The sequence below is a fragment of the Dryobates pubescens genome, chromosome 12 (genome assembly GCF_014839835.1).
Source record: "Dryobates pubescens isolate bDryPub1 chromosome 12, bDryPub1.pri, whole genome shotgun sequence".
Classification (NCBI taxonomy): Eukaryota; Metazoa; Chordata; class Aves; order Piciformes; family Picidae; genus Dryobates; species Dryobates pubescens.
The window spans coordinates 26269252-26286556 of NC_071623.1; the positions used below are offsets into that span (position 1 = coordinate 26269252).

The 17305-nt window shown below is 40.0% G+C and overlaps 1 protein-coding gene across 1 annotated transcript in view; it reads right to left on the reverse strand.

Annotated features, from left to right (window-relative positions):
* Nucleotides 1-1095: 1095 nt before the first annotated feature.
* Nucleotides 1096-17305, reverse strand: part of NCAM2 (neural cell adhesion molecule 2) — a 198250-nt gene continuing 182040 nt past the window's right edge. Inside the window, exons 16-17 of the mRNA XM_054165884.1 lie at nucleotides 6119-6323; nucleotides 1096-1219 (exon numbers count right to left, since the gene is read on the reverse strand). Of these exons, the coding sequence (XP_054021859.1) occupies nucleotides 1096-1219; nucleotides 6119-6323 (329 nt within the window). The remainder of the gene's footprint in view (nucleotides 1220-6118; nucleotides 6324-17305) is intronic.

The following is a 17305-nucleotide window of genomic DNA, read 5'->3' on the forward strand; positions in this document are numbered from 1 at the left end:
TCGAATTACACCATATGGATGGATATATTGAGCGTGAATGAAAGCAGGCAGGGACTGCTCCGTGGAGAGCTGGGCTTCTGGCACATGGGATCATTGTGCCTCACATACAGGATGCGTGTGGGGATGTATGAGTGACTCAGTTGAAGGCCATTTCAGACAGTCAGAAGATTCTTGCGGCGTGATTAATAACTGGTGAGTAGGTGGTAAAGATCAGCTGCAACTGACTGAGAAAAATCCTTGTACTGATGCTCAGCCACCACTGCAGAGGGTTGAGGTGACTGCAGATGCCATGGTTGAGAGAAAGCAATAGGACTATAACCTGCCTATGCTGATTTTGGCTCCCCATGGGGTTTGGAGGTAGCCACTACTGGCAGGGGAGCATCAGGGGCAGCCTGAGAACCAAAGAGTGAAGGCAGAGACCTTCCCTCACCATTGAACTCCTAAATACAGCAGGGGGGCAGCAGCACAGTGTGAGTCTATGGAATCATAGAATTGTTTTTGCTGGTAAAGACCTCTAAGATCACCAAGTCCAATCATCAAACCAACACCACCACATCCATGTCCCATCAGGGCCAGGGTTGCGTACAAGTTGCTGCTGAGGCTAGAGCTGATGTAGGGTTCCTGTTCCCTGGTCAGGAGGACCAGTGGGATGGAGATGGCAGGGCAGGAAGTGCTACCTGCACCACCCTGCCCTGGAGTGAGGTCTGTTTGCATCCAGAGCACAGGAGGAACTCCTCAGGAGTCAGGACAGCAGAGAAGGCCAGAAAATTTTTCTGGATACTCAACAACCTTCATACAGGTGGTAGAGTAAAAATATGCGACAGGGCTGCTGCTGCCATGGGGTTGCCATGGGGTTGGATAACACCCAGATGTGGTTGTACTATGGGTCAAAACAAGCAAAATGTCTAGTGACAACCTCAGCCATTGTGAGGCACCATGTTAGAGACCAATTATTGTTAAATAAAAAAACCCCACACCTTGTCACAGCACACTACTCTGGTGATGCTCTGTGTCTCCCACCCGGAGTGTGGGAAGGCCAGCCTGTCCTCATAGCCAGGAGGAGCTCGTGTGAAACTCCGTGGGATGTCAGGCTACTTACTCGGGTTCTGTGAGTGGAGTTGTCTCATTTGGCTCATTTACTGGACTCCCATCTTCATGACTGGTAATTCTTTCATCCTCTGTTCTCATTTCCACTATTGGCTCTTTTGATCCATCTTTCCTAAAAATTATTAAAAGATTCTTAGTCTCACATCATCATAACAACCACACAATTGCACATGACTAATTACCAAGTTCCCTGCTCTTGAAAGTCAGCAAATAAAATGCAGAACTAATTATCAGTGACTAACACCACTGAGACACATTTAACAGCATGCTCCCAGTTCCTTGAAGTCTTCAAAGCATCCTGTATCCATGGTTACTTACATAACTCTGAAAACATCATGGATTAGCATCTCAAAAGAGCATTTTGTTTATGACTAAATAAGATGATGATGGCATTAAGATGATGGCCTCTTCATGGGAATAGATGTAAACCTTTCTACAGGACTCGATGCCTAGTCATGCTTGCAACATTTTTTTTAGTGTAAAGAGATTTTACGTCAAAATGCACAAATTGTGACTACCTCAGCTGACAGAAGAGGGGAGAGCCCTTGTGCTGTAAGAATCTAGACCTTTCTGTTCACACGGGCAGAATAAAGTCTTTGTTTCTGCATCATATTTCAATTTTAGAAACAAATGCTAGTCTCACATGTAAGTAAATGAACGACCTTCAAGCTAAGTGGACAATGATTGAAAGGAAGATACATCAATGAGTTTTGTTGATAATCACCGAGAATGGTTTGGGTTGGAAGGGACCTTTAAAGGCCACCTAGCCCAACCCTCCTTCAATAAGCAGGGACACTGTCAACTAGAATAGGTTGCTCAGAGCACCATCCAACCTGGCCTGGAATGTTTCCAGAGCACCTCCCATCTGTCTGGGCAACCCATTCCAGTGTTTCACTGGTCTCATCACAAAAGATTTCTTCCTTTAATGTAGTCTGAATCTACTCTCTTTCACTTTAAAAACATTATCCTTTGTCCCATTCAACAGGCCCTCATCTTTCTTATAATCTCCCTTGAAGCATTCAAACACCACAATAAAGTCTCCCTGGAGCCTTCCCTTATCCAAGACAAACAACTCCTAATGTCATAGCTGTTCTTCATAGGGGAGGTACTGGAGCCCTCTGATAATTTTTGTGGCACTCCTCCAGACTTGCTCCAACAGATCTATGTCCTTCCTGCACTGAGGACTCCGGAGCTGTATATACTGCTCCAGGTGAGGTCTTGCCAGAGAACAGTAGAGGGGAAGAATAATCTCCCTTTACCTGCTGACCATGCTTCTTTTGATGTAGTTCAGGATACTGTTGGCTGCCTGGGCTGTGAGAGCACATTGCTGGCTAGTATCCAGCTTTCATCCACCAGTATTCCCAAGTTCTGCTTTTCATGGCTACTGTTAATAATATGGCCATGATATCACAGAATCATGAAATGGCTTGAGTTGGATAAGACCTTAAACATCACCTGGTTCCAACCCCCTGCCATGGTCAGGGACACCTACTAGACCAGGTCGCTCAAAGTCTCATCCAGCCTAGCCTTAAACACTCCCACGTGGAAACAGCTGTTCACTGCTGTAGTAGTAGTAACAATGTTAGTACTAAATAACTTGCCTATACTTTTACTCTCAAAGATAGCTCAAACAATATTCAAGCTACATTTGCTATTTCAATTTGACATTCCTCTCTGAATATTTCAACTCTATTCCTGTTTTCAGGTCAGGAATCATACCCTGAAACTTCATCAGCTGCATTCTGAAAACACAGAGGAACTCAGTTACAAATAGATAATCAGTTTTAGATTTAATGGGCTGTTTTCTGGATTTGTGATGTTCTAGAGAACAGTCAGACTGGCACATGCTGTAGCAAAGACCTAGTTAAACCCTTGTATAATTAGTATCTCAGATTTACATAATTTCCCTAACAAGTTAATTGTAGAATAGGTTGTTACAACTATACCAATCCATCTATTCAGGAAGTACCTGGAAAATGCTACCATCCTCTGGTAGGTATTCTCAAGGAAAATCTTTGTAGAATAATAAAAAGTGTAGCACAGGTAACTGAGTAGTCAAGAAGCTGACTAGGGGAAAATTAATAGGTTGAAGTCTAAAATATTCTGTGGCTGCCTTTTTTTAAATGCATGTGCTATTCACCCCTGCAAATTAAAATGTACTTTAAGATGCACAAATGTATACAATGCTCATTTCTGCAGATGATGCACATAATCATAGAATGAATCACAAAAAGCAGAGTCTGAGAGAATTTGGGGTTGTTCATCCTGGAGAAGAGAAGGTTCCAGGGAGACCTTATAGCAGCCTTCCAGTACTTGAAGGGGTCCTTCAAGAAAGCTGGGGAGGGACTGTTTACAAAAGCATGTAGCAACAGGATGAGGGGCAACTAGAAAAAGATAGATTTAGATTGGACTATAGGAAGAAGTTCTTTACTATGAGGGTGCTGGAACTCTGGTACAGGTTGCCCATAACACAGCATAACATCTGTCATGGCTACTTCATACCTATGAGAAGATTATGTACCATACTAGGACTTGTGGAGGGAGTTCTGAATTCCACCTGGTTTGCCCGTACATCTGCAATCTTAAAGATGAACATACCTTGCAGCAAGACCCAATGTCTAATATAATGTTACTCATTAACAGAATTCACATAGGTTTGGAGAATTGATCTGTACAGAAGGCACAAACAATGTAAGAATTAAGAATTCCATAGAAGGGGAAATGATCTGTATGAAATGCATTATGTAATTTCTGTTCCCATTTGCTATGTGTATGTTATATGCATGTATCATCCACTATACATATCCTACAATCAAAAAATAACAAAAAACTATACCATAAACCCACTCCCAAATCCAAAACCTGGACTGACATTTAAAACAGGGAAATGTCAGTGTCTTTTGGGGAGTGGCACTTAGCATCAAATACATTCAAACTGTGACTCCTCAAGCCAGCTTTGAAATTTTAGCCTGACAGTTTATTTATGCAGAGAACGAGCTAAAATAAGAACTGTCCCAAATATTTTAAGATCTGATTGACTGAAGATCACCCCAAGAAGGAAGGAAATGTAATTAAATAAGATAGTTGTTCTTGCAAAACAAGGAATTAATATTAAGTGACCAGCTTTATACTTTCCTAAGACAGCATGGAATGGCATTTGGGTACGCTATGTTTTTAGCAAGGTATAAACCTCTGTCAAGTGACATTTGCAACTTAAGCTCCCTGAGGTCTTCCTATTCAGGAGGGCCTGTACACCAATTCATACTTGGTCATGTCTTGAATGGGAAATTAAAGCATAAAGTGAAGTGCAGTGCTCAATAGGAAATGACAGCTGAGTCAGAGCCAGAAGCTTCACATCTTGATTATATTGACCTGGACATGCAGGCTTCACACAATAGAAGACATGCTATTATTCCTTCTCTTACTGTAAGATGTAGAGAATTAGGAAATGGCTCTTTCATGACATAATTTTTTTTCAGAAACATTATTTGATGTATGTTTTGTGTCGTCTTATGATTGGTTTTGTTCTGTGGGGCTGTTTCCAAAAGAACTCACTGAAGATATATCATAAAGCTACCTAAGAAAGGTCTGAATCCCAATAGCCATAAATAAACCCCAAAAAGACACTTACCCCTCTACTAGAGACAACAAAGGAGCCAAATACTCCGATGAATAATGAGGACTACAAAATCTGATCTGTGTTACAGGCATCTAGTGAAGGATGGGATCCGGGAAGCTGCAGGATAATTACCTGTAAGGCCTGACTATTGGGAGAGCTGGAGCACACAAATTGGGCCAACAAAAGTTATTTAAACCACACAAAACCAGCATTTTCACAAAAATTACAGTGTCTGCATCAGAAGTATATCAGGCAAACATGATGATGAAAGGAAGCATCATTTTTTTAGTAAAGAAATGGAACTGCTTTAAATGAGGGCCCACAAATAACTCTCTCCAGCTAACCTTCTGAAAACTGCATAAATGGTGGATCTTTAAAGTCCAATTATTTCATGCAATCAATATATAATCTATTTTGCCAGAGATTTCACTTTCCACTCTTATCATTTAAGGGCATGTATTTGCACATAAATGATCAGTTCATTTGCACTTATCTGATGTAGTGGTCATTATGCAATGGTATTTGTGAGGATCAGGACTGTTTATTTCTCATTTATCTTTAGCAATCATTGATTGTTGCCACATGTGGAGTACTGTCTCAGTTCAAGAGAGACGGGCAAATATTGGAGATAGTCCAATGGAGTGCCACAGAAATCATAAGGGGACCGGAGCACCACTCTTACAAGAAGAGGCTGAGAGACCTGAGGCTCTTTAGCCTGGAAAATAGAGGGGATCTTATCAATGTATATAAGGATCTAAAGGGTAGAGGACAGGGCTGTACTCTTTTCAGTGGTGTCCAGTGATAAGGCAAAAGACAATGGGCACAAACTAGGACAGAGAAGGTTATACTTGAACCTAAGGAAAGAAAAAAGTATTTACTTTGAGGGTGACGAGCACTGGAATAGTCTGCCCAGAGAGGTTGTGGAGCCTCCTTGTCTAGATGCTTTCAGAACCCATGTGTTCCTTTGCAACCTGATCTAGGTGTACCTTTGTTAGCATGGGAGTTGGACTATGTGATCTCTTCCAACCCCTACCATTCTGTGATTCTATAATTTGTAGAAATCAATTTTCAATGATATGTTATGTGCTCCTCATGGACCAAATATGTGTCTATAACAGTTACTGAATTACGATTTATTTCCTTTGTGTCAAGCTGGACAAAGAGGTCATCTTGAAGTGAGGTATGATAACAGCCTTTTTGTATCCATTTTTCTTTTGAGGCAACACTTGACCACAAGTAATTCTATACATTTCAGAGTAACATTTTTCCAAGTAATATTAACAGTTTATGAATTTCCTTTGTCACACCACAAAATAGCTAAAAAGTCAATGTAAGCTAGAGAGACAATTGTTTCTTTAAACAAATTTCCTGAAATATGTGGATAATACTCACAAGTAAGCAGCCTTTCCTTCTTCCAGTTCTTTACTTTTTCCACTTGAGCCACTCTTTTTCCCACAAATCCTCCTGGTAATGCACATCAACAGTCCACATTGTCGCACAAAGAAGCAGCTGACATCAGTCACAACCAGGATTAACAAAAGAACTGCCACTCCCAGGCCAATGACAGCACCAAGTCCAAGACCATTAAAAAGGGTGTCTTGAAGAAAAGAAAAAAATAAAATTTGTTAATAAAATTAATAGTATAGAATTAACCAGGTTGGAAAAGACCTCAAAGATCATCAAGTCCAACCTATCATCCAACACCATCTAATCAACTAAACCATGGCACCAAGCATCCCATCCAATCTCTTCCTAAACACCTCCAGTGATGGTGACTCCACCACCTCCCTGGGCAGCCCATTCCAATGGCCAATCACTTCTTCTGTGAAGAACTTCTTCCTAACATCCAGCCTAAACCTCCCCTGGTGCAGCTTGAGACTGTGTCCTCTTGTTCTGGTGCTGGTTGCCCAGAAGAAGAGACCAAGCCCCACCTGGATACAACCTCCCTTCAGGTAGCTGTAGACAGCAATAAGGTCTCCCCTGAGCCTCCTCTTCTCCAGGCTAAGGAACCCCAGCTCCCTCAGCTTCTCTTTGTAGGTCTTGTGCTCCAAACGCCTCCCCAGCTTTGTTGCCCTTCTCTGAACACATTCCAGCAAGTCAACTTCTTTCCTAAACTAAAGGGCCCAGAACTGGACACAGGACTCAAGGTATGGCACTGGTTAAGCCGAGTACAGGGGCAGAATTACTTCCCTGCTCCTGCTGGCCACACTATTCCTGATACAGGCCAGGATGCCTTGGCCTTCTTGGCCACCTGGGCACACTGCTGTCTCATGGGCAGCCTACTATCAACCAGTACCCCCAGGTCCCTTTCTGCCTGGCCGCTCTCCAGCAACTTGAACCTAGCCTGCAGCACTGCATGGGGTTATTGTGGCCCAGCACTTAGATGTGTTAAATCTCTAAACCAGCATTTTTTAAACCTTTTAAACTGTAGGCCAGGAGGCTAAAGGGTGTTCAGTAATGAGCCACTTAAAAATTAGTGGAAATAAACAGTCCTCAAGATGAAGCATGTTTATGACGTGGTTATGAAAATCACAGAAAACATCTCTTCTATATAGTATTTTCTCATTATCAAAATGCCAATATGGTCACAGAGTGTAAATGGCATCATTTAAAAAACAAAACCAAACAAACATTTCATGACTGAAAGTATCAGTATGCAAGCTAAGAAAAAGAGTTGATATAGTCAACATAATAATAGATGATATAAGTTGCCATTTTCCACATTTAAAATGCAATTAATTAGCAGTGGTGCAAAGCAGAACTACTGAAAGGTTAAAAAGTGTCCAAACAGGATTTATTCTTATAAAGGTCATTTTTAAAAATTAAAGTAGAATGAGAAAGTCTTCAATGAAGTTAATTCAAGATATCTCATCTGCAAACACTTGCACACACCAGGTCTGAAATAAATCAGTATGGGGGAAACTATGCATATTATTAAATTATTACAAGGTTAGGAACTCATTTGGTATGGTCTTGCACCTTGAAAATAAATTCACACACTTTTAAAATAAACATATTCCACCCTTGATATTCCTTGCTGTTGATTCCTAGTTAATTGTACACAACAATCTCAGATGAAATAATCTGTTGGCATTTCCACAAAAGCTGGTAACATTACAGAGTGCTTCAAATACTTTTTCAGAAGCGCAACAGAAGTGTGATTTTTCAGAAGAACAACAAATAGTGCAATTTCTCAGAATAACTGTTGTACTTGTGAATGCAGATGACCATTTTAAAGGAGAGGACTTGTACCTGATCCATAAACTCGGGGAAAAAACCAAGGTCACCTTGATAATGTTCATGTACCCAGCTAATTCAAGGTGTCAGAAATTGGCTAGTGGCAATTGCCTTTTGTGACTCTATGCCCTGAGCAAACTCCACATGGGAGTGGAGCTGGGATTTTGCACATCCAGTCTCTTCCTAAACACCTCCAGTGATGGCGACTCCACCACCTCCCTGGGCAGCACGTTCCAATGGCCAATCACCCTTTCTATGAAGAACTTCTTCCTAACATCCAGCCTAACCCTCCCCTGGTACTTGAGACTGTGTCCTCTTGTTCTGGTGCTGGTTGCCTGGGAGAAGAGACCAACTCCCTCTTGGCTACAATCACCCTTCAGGTAGACAGCAGTAAGGTCTCCCCTGAGCCTCCTCTTCTCCAGGCTAAACAACCCCAGCTCCCTCAGCCTCTTCCCATAAGGCTTGTGCTCAAGGCCTCTCACCAGCCTTGTTGCCTTGTTGAGGCATCATTTACACATTGCTCCCTCAGCAATGGTGGAAGTTGTTTCACATTAATAGATGTTCTGTCTTTTCTTTTAACACCAATATTCCCAGTTAAATATTATATACTACTGATACATCCTCCAGAAATTATTTCATCCATCCACCCATTTGATGACTTCCTGTGCAAATGTCATTTTTGTTTACCTGTCCAAATTGTCAGGAAGATTCAAATAGGTATTTAATTCCAGTTTATTGTAAAGCTTAAATGTTTCAACAGGTATTATACACCTAAATTCTATAGAGTACAGTTCTAAAGACCTTATACAGTGAAATTATTGCTTCTGTACTTCTTCACCACCAAACAATGTGGAGGAGAAAACCAGAGTCTTTTAATCCATATTTGTAATGGGATCCAGTATTGTATTGTTGCTGTTGTATTTTCAGGCGTGGGTTATGTTGGGGGTTTGGTTGGTCGGGTGTTGTTTTGTTGTGGTTTGGTTTTTGTTTGTTTGTTTTGTTTTTGAATGCAGTGTGAAAAGGTCTTTACAGTGTACATGTACATTGTACATGTAAATAGCATTTCCAATGTCACTGGAATATTGTGAGGTGGCAAACTTGCCACCCCAAACGATTCAGTGACAGAAAAGCATACACAATCATTTCACTGACGTGTGAAGGAAATGTTTATAATAGCAATATTGCTCCCCTGTACAATGATATTCATATTTATTAGCCATGGGTGTGGGGAGGACTTTTTCTAGTATTTTTAATTTTATTGGTATTGGTGAGATATCTGAAACCTAAGTATTTGACTGGTACACATATTTCTATCTTTTTATGGTGATAATTCCCTTTTCATTCAGCATTACCCATTCTCACTATTGCCCTACTTTCCCCAAGTCCTATTTTCCCTACTTCCAATCCACTTGTCCATACAAATGTTCATACAAGTGTTTCACAACATGTGGAAGTCTGATGATTCTGTCCTTATGATTAGCAATACTTTTTCAACATTTCTCTCCTTTCTCTCCCACACACCAAAGTGTGACAGAAATGCAGCCTGTGAAATGCGGCAGGGTGAAAAGCACGGCTGTCTTGCTCGTCCTAGGTTTTAGAAGTGTCTGTGCTATGGTTGATTTGTAATACTAATGAAAAAACAAACAAACAAACAAACAATTCTTTTTTAATGAAGTTAATCAGTAGCTTAATTGTCTTATTTCTTGATTTCCTGGAACTTTGTACTGGTTTATCTGCTCACGCAAGCCAGTTGTAGAACTAATGCACATTACTACTAAAGTACACTTAATGCCTGTCCAGGCTGTTTTAACAAAACTCCTATCTGAATGTATCTACAGTATCAAAGCCATGTGAAATTGTATTGTATAGCTGACTTAGTAATCTAATGATACTGAAGCCTTTTAAAACATTGCTTGAAAAACCAGCAGTGTAATTACCACAGCTCTGAAAGAGTTTTAATTATAATTTGTCAAAAACTTTAAAATGATATGCTTTTTGCTCCGTGGATTGTGTCACAAATAATATGATCCATCTTGCCATTACAATAAAGGAAACTGCCAGCTTTAACCAGTCACTTCATTCATCCACTTCTACACATAAGTGCTTATCAATAACTGCTTCTAGAAATAAGACTATGAAACTTTCAGAAATTGGAAAAAAAGAATCATTTCAGTTTCTATAAATATCATGAGCAATACTGGTAAATTTCAAGGACTCACTTATTCAGTAAGTTGTATTTCTAACTTGTAATAAAGTAATAAAACATTTTGGCATGAATCATTATTTGAGTGGGAAACAACAATGAAGAGCGTTCACAAGCCAACCAGAATTTCCTACTGGAATTATCTGGATACATTTTCTGGACCCCGGGCAAAGAGGAACCTAGTGAGGTTCAACAATGATAAGTGCAGAGTCTTACACCTGGGAAGGAATGAAAAACTGCACCAGTACAGGCTGGGAAGTGATCTGCTAGAGAGCAGCCCCATGGAGAAAGAGCTGGGACTCCTGGTGAATGACAAGTTATCCATGGGTCAGCAATGTGCCCTTCTGGCCAAGAGGGCCAATGGAGTCCTGGGGTGCATTAAGAGGAGTGTGTCCAGCAGATCGAGGGAGGTTCCAAAGGACCTTTCCAATCCCTAACATCCTGTGATCCTGTGAAATGCAGATTCATAGTGCATTCCTTTGAGGAGCCTACATCAGATATTCTGAAGGGAAGCAAGCATGAAGAGAGCCATGAGCTATACATGTACACAGAGTGTGCAGGTACACTTTTATACATGGAAAGCTACAGCTATTACTTTGTATTCAACATTCATATATTCAGACCAGTGTTACATGATGGTATGTCCTTTGATGTGACAAAATTTCTTTGTACTCTTACAGAATCACATTATATATATTAAGTTGCTGGCACAATAAAAGAATAATTGCAAGCTTTATAGTGAGTACTCTGTCTCAGCAAAGAGTTTGGACAAGATGACTTCCAGAAGTCCCTTCCAACTTCAACCATTCAATGATTCTCAGTTTTGTAGGGGAAAAATAATGAAAAGTTAGCAGCTTTTTGTGCCTTCCTTCCATTCCCCTCCTCCTTAGCAGATATGGATTAAAGGAAATACAAAAGATAGATGGTTCTACATAGCCCTTAACCTTTTCAAGTCACCAACAATTTTAAGGAAAAAAAAAGCAATGATATTAAATACTTTCCTATGCTTACAGAATGTCACCTGGTAGCTACATTTGAATGGGTGTAAATGAGTGTGCAGAGGTATTATGCAGAAGTTTGTCCTTTCTTTCAGGACAGTCTTAAGATCAAGTAGTTGAAAATTATGAGCTAGAGGATGAATTTGAGAATGCTGTACTGGGTAGTGGTAGAGAAACAACAACAAACCATACTCTTGTTTATTGCCTTCTTGAACTGCCCTGTTGTATTGACTCTCAAAAAGGCTGTCCAACCATGACATTGACTGTAAACATCTCAATTTTATATCTGATCTGGAACTTTTCATAGAATATAAGGCTTACAAGATGTATAAACATATTCAAAGCCCCTAAAAAGACAGAAAACATAGGTCTGAAAAATTACTATCCTATGATGAGCATCTAAACAACTATGATGCAGTAGCAAAACATGAAAAAGCTGTATGAGGTGGAAGGTGAGGACAATTGCTTGAACAAGCACTGCCAAGCTCAAGGTCTGGAGATAAAAAAGAACATGCATCCAAGTAACAAGCATATAATGCAAAAAACAGCAATGGCAAAGTACTGCAAATACTCAAACAACAGTTTTTCTGGTTTTTAATCACTGCAATTACTCATTTGTTTTCAGATGTTTAGAAATGCACCTCTGGTTTTTTGTTAGCTTGATTTTTGTCTCTTTTGGGGTTTTTTTTTTGGTGGGTGTTTTTGTGTGTGTATGTCTGGTTTTTTTTTTCCTTTGAGCTTTTGCTTACATTCTTCTCCCAGGCAGCCAGCATCAGAACAAGAGGACACAGTCTCAAGCTGTGCCAGGGGAGGTTTAGGCTGGATGTTAGGAAGAAGTTCTTCATAGAAAGAGTGATTTGCCATTGGAATGGGCTACCCAGGGAGGTGGTGGAGTCACCATCACTGGAGGTGTTTAAGAAGGGACTGGATGGGGTGCTTGGTGCCATGGTTTAATTGATTAGATAGTGTTGTGTGATAGATTGTACTCGGTGATCTCAAAGGTCTCTTCCAACCTGGTTAATTCTATTCTACTTTCTATTCTATTCTATTTTTCTAACTTATACATAATAGGTAGAAATAATCTCTCAACTGATATAAGTGAAAAAGTCATTCCTCTTTAAACATAACTATGTGTGATATCTCTATTTCACTGCCTTTTAATGCTTTGCATTTTTGTGTATTGAAAATCAATATATGTAAACTGTGGAACTTGTACAACTTTGCTCACTGCCTGTCAAAGCACCTTCCTTCTTATTTTTTTCCAACAGAAAATGTCAGAGTGGTTTAGATGGAGCTGTTCTGTTCGCCAACTCCTTTTCTGTGGGTAATCAGGATGCAAGGATTGTGTGACAGTCCAAATCTTGCAAATACCAGGTACCCAAAATTAACTGTGTTTTGAGTAGCATGCAAGGTGTATGTGCCTAGCTTTTCTAGTGAGAATGGTGGGATGCTGGAATACTGTATTAATTAGAAAAGGAACCATTTCTTGGTACAAGAGCTTCTCATTACTTAAGCAGTGTTGTTTCTTACTGAGATAGAAGTGTTGGTGGGCAAAAAAAGAGTGAACAGCCAATGAACCTCCCTCCTCCCCCAAAACAAGCTCCTATAATTTGTATGCCACAGCCAGAGGTGCATGAACTGTTATTAACAATTTGAACTGATAAAACAGGTTTTGAGCCAGTTAAGTGCCCAGAAGCCACTTGTCTACCTTCAATGAATGTAATGTATCAGTACAGATGCATCATCAATTTAAAAAAAAAATAAATATTATGATTTTGTGCAACATTTACTGGGAAAATATATGATGCAGAAGAGCCTATGACAGCAAGTAATACTCTTTTCTATCCTGTTTCTTAATACAAGCGGATGCTATTATGGCTATGATCGACATTAATTTTAATTCTTTTTCTCCTTCAGTGATTTTTCCTCTAACTTTCTGCTAGGACACATACTGCTGAAGGGCAGTGTACAAGCACACAGGGATATATACTCTCTACTGCATGACTAATATGTTCTGACAGATGCTTGACACACAGCTCTGAAAAAAATAAGAGGACAGTATTATTGATCCTGATACAACTAACTAAAGAGAAGGTTTCCTCTAATTTTCTTGACTTTCTTGTCCCAACAAATGACACACCTTCATCATCAACCATCTGAGCCAAATGACAGTGGAGTTTCAATGGTTTCATTGGCAGAAAGAGGAGCCATGAAAAAAAGAAGAGGTAGTATAGACCATGAAGCACAGGAGGGATGAGCATTCACAGTCAATGGCGTGGTGACACCAAGATTATCAATTACAGTGATGTAAGCTACTGAAATGAGCACATCTAAAATGGTATCTATCAGAAGAGTTATCATTTTCTGATACTTATGTAAGTGTGGGAGTTTTTCTTTATTACAGCAGAGATCCTCTTGCCAACAAGTTTTCTGAAGTGAATTTTTTTTCTCTAAATTTTACAAGACAATTTCTTTTACTGTGATTATCTCTTGGCAAGAAGCTAAGTATGACTTGAGTTCTCATTCATTCTAATGGCCCTTTACAGCATTTTCCATACAAAGACATAAATGAAACAGCCAAATACAACAAATGTTATAATGCAACGAGCAGCTCAAGTGTTCTGTCAACTGTATCTTGTCTGTGTCTGCTAAGGGGCAAGGAGCAAAGGAAAGAAGGCTGTGTTAACTAGGAAAAAAAAGTAGTATGCTGTGTTGTGAAAATATTCTTTGAAGCCATGGGTTATTATTTTTTATGCAAAGTCTTAAAAAAATTCTGACATCATAGAATGATCCTTAAGCAGTCTTCAGAAGCATTTGTAATGTGCCCAAAGAGTTATCAGGCAGCAACAGCTCCTGCTTTTGGGTATCTATTCAAGTCATCACAGTAAAAGGTCTTTGTTTACCACTATTTCTATGGGAAGTCCCAGAGAAAAGCAGAGAGAATCCAGTCCTCCTATTTGTTGAGAAGGGAGAGGCTGTGCAACAATGGAAGCTTTGTGGAGTTTGTGGCACCAGCTCTGCACCTAGGTTTTGATGTTCCAATTTGCTCCACTAAAATCGACAGCAGCTTTACTGAAACATGTCTTTTGGAGGAATTTTTAAAAACCTATCCAGGTTAATGAGACTGACAGGGATACCAAAGAGATACTTACATGGGCCTTCTGTACCGCTGTTACATAAAAGAACAAATTATTTTCATTACATTATTTAGAAGAATTCAAAGTCATAGTGCGCACGTACCAGAGAGACCTGAAAGATTTTTGCATCTTTAGACTGGGCGATGGATGCAACCAGAGTATCAGAGAACTGGGAGACCTGAGAAAGAGCTGAACTATGTTGGGATTGGATCACACTGATAAAATATTTCAGGTCTGACAGCACTTTCTTCAGGCTCTTTAAAACACACTTAAATGCAAACACACGAGTTACAAAATGGGAAGTTTAATATGAGTGCTCCCAGTATATGGCACACATTTTCACTTGGAATAATTACACTGCTAACAACTGCAAGTGTCAGCAGAGTTGTACTTGGTATAAAAGTGTCGTGTACCAATATAACTTCTAAATATTAAAACATCTGCCTCTTGGGATACAGCAGTTTCAATTTTGTAGATTAAATCAGCTCAGGCTCTTTATATAGACATGTTGCATATCTGCTCCATTTGTGGAACAGCATGTCAGGCACCTAATAGGAACCACACTAAAATATTGAGGAATTCTAATTATTTTTCCATTTTCCCTTTTTAATTTGGTTAGGTTTGTGTTCGGTGCTTTGGTCGTGGTTTTGTTTTGTTTGTTTGTTTTGGTGTACAGTGTTGGATAAAACATTCAGATTTAGAATAGAAATAGAATAAACCAGGTTGGAAGAGACCTTCAAGATCATCGTGTCCAACCCATCATCCAACACCACCTAATCAAATAAACCACGCAACCAAGCACCCTATCAAGTCTTCTCCTGAACACCTCCAGTGATGGTGACTCCACCACCTCCTCAGGCAGCCCACTCCAATGGGCAATCACTCTCTCTGTGTAAAACTTCCTCCTAACCTCCAGCCTAAACCTCCCCTGGAGCAGCCTGAGACTGTGTCCTCTTGTTCTGGTCCTGGTTGCCTGGGAGAAGAGACCAACCTCTGCCTCTCTACAACCCCCCTTAAGGTAGGTCCCTCTCTGCCTGGCCACTCTCCAGCCACTCTGACCCCAGCCTGTAGCTCTCCATGGGGTTGTTGTGGCCAATGTGCAGAACCCGGCACTTGGATGTGTTAAATCTCATGCCCTTGGACTCTGCCCATCTGTCCAGACTGTCAAGGTCCCTCTGCAGAGCCTCTCTACCCTCCAGTAGATCAACTCCTGCCCCCAGCTTGGTGTCGTCAACAAATTTACTGATGATGGACTCAATGCCCTCATCCAGATCATCAATAAAGATGCTAAAGAGCACGGAGCCCAGTACTGATCCCTGGGGCACACCACCAGTGACTTGCCGCCAGCTGGATGTGGCACCATTCACCACCACTCTCTGGGCTCAGCCCTCCAGCCAGTTCCTAACCCAAGGCAGAGTGCTCCTGTCTAAGCCATGGGCTGACAGCTTGGCCAGGAGTTTGCTGTGGGGGACAGTGTCAAAGGCCTTGCTGAAGTCCAGGTAGACTACATCCACAGGCCTCCCCACGTCCATCAGGTGGGTCACCTGATCATAGAAGGAGATCAGGTTGGTCAGGCAGGACCTGCTTGTGAAACAAAAATATTGATTGATACTACATTGAAAGATTCACATCAGTTACAAAATACATAATGCAGGTACTGTAGGTAAAACAGTTTATCAGCAATAAAATACAGATAGAAATGCTTTAAGTCAGTTCTCTTTATTATGAAAATGTGGACAGAAATTGCATAAAATCAAATGAACTTTAAACAGCAGATGAAAGACACACGAAGTTACATTTCTTGACACTGGAAAGATGCTGAGGGACATTACATTTACACTATGCACACATTTTTTCAGGGAGAAAGTAGAGATGACAGCAAATACTGCAGGCATGAAGGAGATCAGTGTAGTAAAATGGTATGAGAATGTGAACGAGATGAAAAAAAAACAACCCAACTATTGTTTCACAAATCAAAATAAACTACTTGAAATACAGATTTTTTTTCCCCCTTGCCTTTCAGATTGTTTTTATGACAACAGAAACTGACAGAAATTGCACTGCTAGCAAAAATTTTCACAGAAGCAGCTTTTAGTACATTGTATTTTCAAATGTAATTCTGTTGGAAACATACACTCAGTAAGATTTACTGGGCTCACATTGCAGCTCACTTAACATGTATTATAATTCAAAACATGTGAAAATAAAACATTCACTAGAAACTGCCTCTACAAAAATGTTCAACATGTAACACAAATACACAGAACTATAAATATCATACACTATAATAGGGTGGTAAGACTTGCTACTACAGTTTCTTTAGAACATATAGAAATGAAGAGAAGTGGATATCCCTACCTCAGTCGCTTTATCTAGTTCTTGTGAACCATCCAAACTTAACAGAGAAACAGCTACTGTTTCTCTGCATGTGGTATTGGTATGTTTTCTACACTTGATATTTGACACTATTTGTTTTATTCATTGGTGTTACATGGAATACAACTTTCCTTGCCAGTTTCCATCACTTATACATTAAGCCAGATAAATGTGTAGCAAAAGAAAACCTGAAGATTCCTAGAGAAATGGGATGGGTGAAGTACTATATGCTAAGTTCAGATGAGCTCTAGATGTAGCAAGGATTTCTGTGATCTCATTATAGACCTCAGATGCTACATTTGTCTTGATATTGTTCAAATTACTTCCTAAAAGAGGTTTTTGTGTTTTCTTTTTCCCTAAAAGTCCTCAAAAAAAATGAGCAATTAGAACTCATCAACATACTGGACAGTGGGTGGATGACTGAAGACTGTTAGCACAATCAGCAGAACAGAAATGGTATATAACTCTCCATTACAGCTAAAATTAAGTAAATAATAATAAATTGTCCTGTTAGGACTTACTAGTTAACTTTACAAGGCTTAATTAACTTTACATGTGAGTGGAAGTATTAAATTTAGAGAATGAGGTTTATATGGTAGACAGCGCATAGTAAGGCTCAGTCATCTAA